This window comes from Gadus morhua, chromosome 10 (assembly GCF_902167405.1).
Source record: "Gadus morhua chromosome 10, gadMor3.0, whole genome shotgun sequence".
In the NCBI taxonomy this organism is placed as follows: domain Eukaryota; kingdom Metazoa; phylum Chordata; class Actinopteri; order Gadiformes; family Gadidae; genus Gadus; species Gadus morhua.
This window is the reverse complement of record NC_044057.1, coordinates 2268372-2277803: the sequence shown is the minus strand read 5'-3', so window position 1 is coordinate 2277803 and position 9432 is coordinate 2268372. Positions and strand designations below refer to the sequence as shown.

The window sequence follows — 9432 nt, the reverse complement described above, 5'->3', positions numbered from 1 at the left end:
GAGGAAGACAGGAGAGGCACAGAATCCACGTTGCCTGAAGTCCAGTGTAAAATTTCCACAGTCAGTAATGGTCTGGGGTGCCATGTCATCTGCTGCTGTTGGTCCACTGTGTTTCCTGAGGTCCAGGGTCAATGCAGCAGTCTACCAGGAAGTTTTAGAACACTTTATGCTGCCTGCCGCGGACCAACTTTATGGAGGTGACGATTTCATTTTCCAACATGACTTGGCACCTGCACACAGTGCCAAATCTACCAGTACCTGGTTTAAGGACCATGGTATCCCTCTTCTTGATTGGCCTGCAAACTCACCTGACCTTAACCCCATAGAAAACCTATGGGGTATTGTGAAGCGGAAGATGCGAGATGCCAGACCCAACAATGCTGAAGAGCTGAAGGCCACTATTAAAGCAACCTGGGCTCTCATAACACCTGAGGAGTGCAACAGACTGGTCGACTCCATGCCACGCCGTATTGCTGCAGCAATTCAGGCAAAAGGAGCTGCAACTAAGTATTGATTGCCATACATGCTGAAACTTTCCATGTTCATACTTTTCAGTTGGCCCACATTTCTAAAAAATCATTTTTTGTACTAGTCGTAACTAATATTCTAATTTTCTGAGATACTGAATTTGGGATTTTCAGTAATTGTCAGTACTAATCATCCAAATTAAAAGAAATAAACATTTCAAATATATCACTCTGTGTGTAATGAATTGATATAATATGTAAGTTTCACGTTCTGAATATAATTACTGAAATAAATCAACTTTTTCATGATATTCTAATAATTTGACCAGCACCTGTACTTGTCTTTGTGACAGGGCTCACCCCGTTCATCGCTCGTTCTCTGACGGTGGTGCTGCTGCTCCTAGCAGCATTGGGATTCTACTGGGCACTAAAGAAGAAGAAAACCTCCAGCCCTCGAGGTACCAACAAGTGTCTCTTTGGGTCAACTGTTCAACGCAAGCTTTACTTCCCGTGCTGTTTTCTCATTTTCTAGTGTTCTGTTTGTTCAGACATCGCGCTGTCCTCCATGGCGGTAGATGATGGTGTGACGTACGGTAACGTCTCCGGGGCGACCGGGAGGGCAGGGGGACAGTGAGGCGGAGTACGGGGCGGTCAGGGTGGCTCCAGGCCCCAGGCGGACGCGGGAGACCAATGTGGGCGAGCTAGTGCGCGCTCAGCCCCGGAGGACGAGGCCCTGAGAGCTGTCACCACCCAGAAGGACGCGTAGACAGCGCTTTAGCCAGAGAGCCATCAGCCCACTGACATTAGACCTGCCAGGGACACTTCTCTCCCTGCATCTCAAAGGCCACTTCGTTTGAAAATGTGAATGTTTATTCGGCCGAGGTTATGTTCATATTTATGTTCATAAAGCCGTTCACATGTAGTTGAAACCGTGTAGTAGTCAAATCTCAACTCTTATTTTTATTATTAATAGTATCTATTTTTTCCTCTGTTGTTGTCCACGGTGGCTTCCTGGGTCAAGGATAGAAACTGATCCAATCAAATAATTGTGATAGCTCGATCTCTGAAAGCAATATTCTGCATGTGAAACTCTTAACATATAACTACTATTTTCTTTATACTATACTGAATGTGTAACTTTATTTCATTATTTTTTACACTATTATGTATGTGTAACTGGCTTGGATGCATGTCTGTATGATATATACTATTTTTTTAAAGAGTAGGCCTACTTCATCTTTTGTGTTCTATAAACATTAAGGTTCCAGACATGTAAATTGAAGCACTTACACACGGTACACGCACGCACGCATACACACACACACACACACACACACACACACACACACACACACACACACACACACACACACACACACACACACACACACACACACACACACACACACACACACACACACACACACACACACACACACACAATTTGATGGCACTTTTATTCATTTTACCCTTGTTTTACTGTTTCAAAATCCAGTTGACATCTTACCATACCGAGGAGATAATTTACAACAAAAATATAGATTCTAGGTTTGAGTCTTCAAATTTCTAGATAGTGCTCTAGTGTAAATGTTCAACCCGGTATCACGCCAAAGCGTGAAATAGATATATCTTGGTCGACCTCGCAAGGCGTGTTCAGTGCCACGCTTTGCCTGACCAAAGCGTGAGGAGAAGACGCTTTCTTCCGCTCATCTAAATGAATGGAGGACAAACGGTCCGAAGGGCCGTTTGTCCGACATTTCAAAAAGGAGCCGCATTAGGCCGACGGTTCAATTTGCCGAATAGGCCTACTGTCGTCTAGTTTTTCTGGGATCGGAGTGTAGGAGAGCGGGACCACTACTGGGCCCGCCTAAGTTAAACAAAGACCACTCAATCCGTGGTTTACTGGTTGCAAAGCTGATTAGTTTAATTCTGGTTGTACAACACAAAATATGTTCTCTCTAAACAGGTTCGAATAAAATGCGGCGGGTTACAACGCAGCGCTGAGTTCCATGGCGGACGACCTCTCCTCGAGTAGGATGGTCGTGTAAATCGCGCCGAGCCGAAGCTGGCGTGTGCTTCTTATAGGCCTGGCTCCTCCCCGGGGCCAGTCCAGTAGTTCTCTACCGCTGTCCATCGGTTTGACACCTTCGCCTCTCGTGATGGCAGTTGGCGCTCCGCCAAACGCCTTCCTCTTTGTCACTCTGTCTGGACAAAACAGGATGCACTCTTCTTGACCCCCTATCTCTCTACATGCCCTCGTTATTGATCCTCGAGCTGGTTGGTTTAAGCACATTAGCAACTGGGTACATTATGTTACTTCAGGCCATCTTCGCTAGGCCCAGGTATATCTTCATACAACACTACATATTGTTACGTATTTTAAGAATCTAAGCCACCCACACATAGACCCAATGATGCAGGACCAAACATATAAGCTGCGTTACCCTCACATAGCCACAAGGGGAGCATGATGTTACTGAAGGCTGCTCCCTCTTCACCTTTAATTAAGTGAAGAAGCCGAAGCCATAACGTCACCCCGGCCACGCCCACTAGGCAACGCCCACTTGACGTCCTGTACGGAGGACGTCGAGTGAACAGGCCAGAGATCAATAGGTAGACGGCGCAGCAAGCCACCCGGGCCTTAGCCCGGGGGGCTTGAAGTAGATCACGGTATTTTCCTCTCACTCGCGTTAGAAACAATTCCCTCCGTATAGCTTCACTTACCATGCCGAAACATGCCGACTTTATAATAAATGAAGTGAGTTAAAGCAACCCGGGATTGGACAACTTTCTTCGAGAATATGCAACAATTTGGTGACCCGCGACGTTTGGAAGAAAGTCCCGAAAATCCCGGGGGGCGCGACGCTAAAACAACTTCAACAGGCCACACACGTCTGAGGTAAGTATAAATCATTGTTTTAAAGATTAAATCTGAAATAGGATTGGTTATAAGAACACTTAGGTGTAAGCTTGTTTTAGCCACTGTCCGATTGTGCTGCTGCAGAGGCCTAGCATAACAACACGTGTAGATCAACGGTTGCAAGGAACTGTGAAGACCCCCCCCCCCATCCCCCCATCCCTTTGTTTACCTGGGCGCTCCTGGCTGTTTGATAAGGCAATGGTAGCCTGCACAAAGGGACCCCCGGTGTGTTATGTCTGTCTGTCTCTGTCTGTCTCTGTCTCTGTGTCTGTCTGTACCACGTGGGAGACGTAGTACCTGTTTTTTTTTTGATTTATATGATGAATGTCTCGAAGTTAAGCCGAGATAAGGTAATCATAAGGTAATTGATGAATGTCTCGAAGTTAGGCCGAGACCATCTAAGGTAAATAGTGAAAGCGCCGAAGTTAAGCCGGGCCACTATAAGGTTTATTTATTACCGGCCACAAACTTCCAAACTCTTTACGGTGGGGTGAGGAAAGGTCAGGTTTTTAACGTTAAACTAGCTTAGTTGCATATTAAAACGGAGGCTTGGCCAAGGAGTTCAAATTGGATTGATTCCTCCCGGTTCATTTCAAATCTAATGTGCAATTTTGATTAGTATACAACGCAGCCGTAGAGTGTAACCACGGGGTGTTAAAGAGACGGCGCGTCTTCGTGACGTGGGTTTCCTTTGTCCAGACGTCCGCCATCTTGGGTCTTGCAGAGACCAAGAGCAGCGGGGAGCCCCCCCCCCCCCCCCCCCCCCTCTCTCTCCCTCCTCTTCCCCCCCCACCCTCTCTCTCTCTCCCTCTCTCCTTCCCCCCTCTCTCTCTCTTCTCCCCCCCACCCCCCCCCCCCCTCTCTCCCCTCCACCCCCCCCCCTTCCCTCTAGAAGATCCTATCGTGAAACCCCCCCACTCCCTTTGTCCCAGTCTTCACAGGTCCAGTAGTCAGACCCCCCATCCCCCTGTCCACAGGTCCAGTCGTCGGATCCCCCCCTCCCCACCCTTTGTCCCTGCAAACATTCTCTTCCCCTACCCTTCCTTATTCATATTGCTTAAAGAAGATCGGGAACGGTGAGACGGGGGCTTCGATTTAACTAACAATAGAGAGGCCTCCCACCCTCACACCTAGCCATGTGTTGGAACCAGGATGTAAATTTAGCCTTTGCAACCTGTGTTTGTGTGCATTGATCTTAATATTCTCTCTCTCTCTCTTCAGGAAATAGCAGTATATGCAGTAACGAATGCCTAACACTCAGACATTATGTTTTTCAAGGTTGCTGGGCCCTTCTGTCTGTTTTCATGCGTTTTGTGTATCAAAACAGGAGTGCAATAGACACGGGTTGTGTCATGCACAATGATATTAGAGAACCAGGATGGTTCAAATAGACACAGGGTTCAACTGCTAAAATAATATGTTTAATTAATAAATGATGCACATGGTTTTAACCGGTGCACAAGGCGGGAGTTAGCTCAACTGCTGTAGTTCAATTACAATAACATTTGTTTCAACCGATAACTTCTGAATTTTTCTTTTAGGTTCAGTTTTTGTTTTGTTTATAGAATATCACCATATATTTAATACCAAGATGTGCATAATTGTTGTAAGTTTGGATGACTCTTTATTCTACCTAGTTTAGACGGTTTTGATTGACCTAGCTCAAGATTCACCAGGTGTCAGACGTAGGATTGTGACACTTCCTGGGAGCCCCCGAGCCACACGTCGACTGCACCAGGTGTCAAGACGTAGGATTGTTGCACTCCGAGCCTCCGAGCCACGCGTTAATCGACTAATCGTTCCTGCAGAGTTCTGAGGTGGTAACGGTGGAGCTCAATGGGAGGCTCCGGGAGAGTACAATCGCGGGCTCACACGGGGAGTGGTGGCGGTGGGGCTCATGGGGAGGCCCCGGGAGAGTTGTCATTCGCGGGCTCACACGGGGAGAAATCGGGTGGGTCAGTAAGTCAGAGGGTTGAATTAATGTATCGATTTGATGTTGACCAACAAAAAACTAGATAATTATAATAATAAATACTGTTCATGTAATGGTATAGTTAGGTCTGGGACCTGCGTAGCTAAAAAAACTGTTTTGGAAATAGTAATGAACGTGTCCGGGACATGTGTAGCTATAAAATAAGTAAAGATAAAACTGAGTTTTACTTTACTTCACTTTGCTAAGACATATTCACGTTTGATGTGGTATGCAGAAAGTGGCGCAATAGGATATTGTGCAGAGAATAAGGCGTATTCACGTTTGATGTGGTATGCGATGTACATAGGAGTGAATCAAAGTGTGGACAACATCAAATGCGAGCAATAGGTAGAATAAATGAAGATTAGGTCATCCAATATGCATAGTTAGTGTAGGACAATCGGGTAGTATGATGAAGGTAACTGTTATTATGAGATACGGTTCACACAGAAGTGATATTGAACATGCAAATTTTAACATTGTTAATTCCCTTTTACATCTTTTTGGTTATAGCAACTTGGTTGAACTACGGTGTTGTTATCTTTGGTTGTCATTCAATGCACATAGCTGAAGCAATGCGCAAGGAGGGATGTAGTGTGAAATTAAACCAAAGTAGATACTGTAAAACAATTAAAATTAGAATTCATGGAAATATGTTTTTGAACAACTAACTGCTGTACATGAGTTTGTATTTCTGCAATAGAAGCAAAAAGTTCCAGAACCAGATGCAGACACACCCGGATCCTACAAACTACCACCGCCGAGCAAGGACTAACAGTCACATGAGGAGATCAAATAACAGCAGGATTTGAATCGCACCGGATGGGTTGGTGGCCAGGGCACTGGTATGATTACAATCCCTCAGGTTAGAATTGGCAGAGAACTCCGGCATTAATGACCCTTTCACAGGATGGATGGAGAATATGTCTGGGAGGTGGAAAGGCAGAATCCAGTAAGTGCCCGTCGCGGGAATAAATGCAGAGACCGTGTTAATTGTCACCGGCTGCCGTTGTATTCCCTGCGCACGAGGGCTACTGCATCTGCTGATCACCACAGCAGTGGGAGCTACAGAAGTGCCAAGTGCCATTCAGGCTTACATTACCTGAGGGGCCCGACCCTATCCAGCTGCAATATGTAGAATAGTCAACACCTATACTATTCTAGTAGAATCGACTGTATTTAAGATAATCAATATCCCGGATTTACTTGAATAACACATTTTAAAACAACCATACCAGACTATGTTTATTATTTGGTAGTATTGCTTGGTTGCGAGTGCAACCCGTTATTTCTGAATCGCTGCATTGATAATGGTACTGTTGATCTTTGAGACGGTTGTTTACAGGCCACCTGTTGCTGACACGACGACGACGGAGAACCTGTTTGGAGGCTCCCATGATGTAGGAGTAACCTCTCTGAGTTGAGCCCTTGACAAGGAGGGACGAGTCTTGGGTTCATGAACTACAGGCCCGACGGCGACAGAATCCATGCCCAAACCACCCACATGCAACAGCGAACCAATGCACGAAGATCACCTGAACCACCCGAATCCATGCTAGGCTATCAATAATCTTGAATTTTTTAAAATTGTATTATGACTACCAATTTTTACTTTACTTTTGCACATGATGAAAATTGTATGACCTTGTAGCACATGACCAAAAAGTATTAGCTCAGGATTTCTATGGATAGTTTTGTTTGTGTGCTGTTTGGCCATGTGATTGTATGTTAACAAGATTTGTGTTCATTGTTGTATTGTTAAATAATGACCTGTATTTCCAATAAGACCCACAACGTGAATGCTGTCTCAGTATTATGGGGACGCGTAGTGGTTTTTCCCCTCTCTTCAAGAGGTCTTTCCGCGACGGTTGATGGTGTTGATGATTGATCCTACTTTGACTATGTTTTCGGTGTGGTAAATGGTGTTTATGATTTAAAATATTATTGTATGGTCATCTAAGATGACCAAGGAGGGACTGTTACGTATTTTAAGAATCTAAGCCACCCACACATAGACCCAATGATGCAGGACCAAACATATAAGCTGCGTTACCCTCACATAGCCACAAGGGGAGCATGATGTTACTGAAGGCTGCTCCCTCTTCACCTTTAATTAAGTGAAGAAGCCGAAGCCATAACGTCACCCCGGCCACGCCCACTAGGCAACGCCCACTTGACGTCCTGTACGGAGGACGTCGAGTGAACAGGCCAGAGATCAATAGGTAGACGGCGCAGCAAGCCACCCGGGCCTTAGCCCGGGGGGCTTGAAGTAGATCACGGTATTTTCCTCTCACTCGCGTTAGAAACAATTCCCTCCGTATAGCTTCACTTACCATGCCGAAACATGCCGACTTTATAATAAATGAAGTGAGTTAAAGCAACCCGGGATTGGACAACTTTCTTCGAGAATATGCAACAATATAAAGAGTTTTATACCTCGCTCGCGCTCTCTCTCTTTTGTCACTTTGCTCTCCAATATATCTTAGTGAACATGATATGTATGCTTAGGTTGTTTTTTGGTGCTGTGTGTGTGTGTGTGTGTGTGTGTGTGTGTGTGTGTGTGTGTGTGTGTGTGTGTGTGTGTGTGTGTGTGTGTGTGTGTGTGTGTGTGAGAGAGAGAGAGAGAGAGAGAGAGAGAGAGAGAGAGAGAGAGAGAGAGAGAGAGAGAGAGAGAGAGAGAGAGAGAGAGAGAGAGAGAGAGAGAGAGAGAGAGAGAGAGAGAGAGAGAGAGAGAGAGAGAGAGAGAGAGAGAGAGAGAGAGAGAGAGAGAGAGAGAGAGAGAGAGAGAGAGAGAGAGAGAGAGAGAGAGAGAGCGAGCTCTTTATATTTAGGCATATTGAACTAATGCGCCTCTTGTTTGACTTATCGGACAAACGGCCCTTCCGAACAATGGGTTCCGTTTTCGGAACATTGAACCGTCGGCATGTCGATCTAATGGGAAATATTTCGGACCATTGAGACGTCGAAACAATGAGGGGTCGGAATTACGGCATGGCACCAACTCAGGAGAAGGAATGACCTCTCACAAATATTTATTTAATAAATTGTTTCAAATAACCCTGCCTCGTTAAATCAATGAGCTGGGTGTTTTGCTTTCAAAAATAGGTTATAGAAGAAGTCTAAACAGCAGAAAATAAAAACATCCAAGCTGCCTTTTAAGGATACCTTGGAATATCCGTCTATTTTTTAACCATCGGACCCTAGTTTACGACAAAAACAACACAATTGACGGCAGCTCCTTTGCCGCGTGGTTTTTAGAGCCATGTAAGTATTAGAGGGTGCGGTCGATAGCAACCACCATAGCAACCATGACGGTCAAGTGACTGGATTTATTTGTATTTTATTGGTTTAGTTCAGGGACATTGCACACTAATCAACATTCAAAATGTAAGTGAGCCAGAGTTAGCCTGAGAGGCTAGTTTTCATCTGTTGTCCCCTGCCAGATATTCAAAAGGCAACCTAAAATTACAGAAATAAAATGCATATAAACAAAGATTAAAAAACAACATAGTCGTAAGAATGAATTGACAGACAATAGCAAACAAACAATAAAATAAGCAGACAATAAAACAATAAAACAGTGTACATTAAACATTTTAGGAAAGTGCACAAAACAGTAGATTAGAGCTGGACAAATGCACCTACAATAAAAACACATTCAGCAGCAAATGTGTTGCTGTGAGTTAATCTAATGTGAGCCATCCACCAGTAGAGCTTTTGATGGCTGAAGACCCTGCCCTTTAGGAGTGAAACTAAGGCCTTAAAAAAAAAAATGTTTGGTTCCGGTTTCCGACCGACCCAGTCCATTTATGTGCAAACCAAATTATTTTATGAGCTTTATACAAAAAAGAAAAAAAAATTAATGCATGCTATAATTACGTTTTTGTACAGCACCTCTTCATTCTGTACAAGGATGAGCGAATTTTCTCGTTTTTCAATGAAAACAACCTACCTATCATTCGCTGCCGCTGGAAAAAATAAAATAAATTCCCTACCTACCCATGACCTCAACTGACAACCAACAGGAACCAAACTCTTTTAGGCCTAATGCATTGAGGTTTCCCAGGTCAAAG

The 9432-nt window shown here is 44.6% G+C and overlaps 1 protein-coding gene across 11 annotated transcripts in view; it reads left to right on the top strand.

Annotated features, from left to right (window-relative positions):
- Window positions 1-9432, top strand: part of LOC115552311 (uncharacterized) — a 29898-nt gene that overhangs the window by 7997 nt on the left and 12469 nt on the right. For 3 of the 11 annotated variants that reach the window (XM_030368276.1, XM_030368268.1, XM_030368273.1), the window contains 2 exons: window positions 821-925; window positions 1016-1701. The exons of 7 other annotated variants lie outside the window; for them this stretch is intronic. In XM_030368276.1, coding sequence (XP_030224136.1) covers window positions 821-925; window positions 1016-1101 — 191 coding nt within the window. In that variant the 3' untranslated portion in view covers window positions 1102-1701. Of the gene's footprint in view, window positions 1-820; window positions 926-1015; window positions 1702-9432 lie in introns of those variants that run through there. One more of the 11 variants, XR_003978297.1, reaches the window with a different exon arrangement.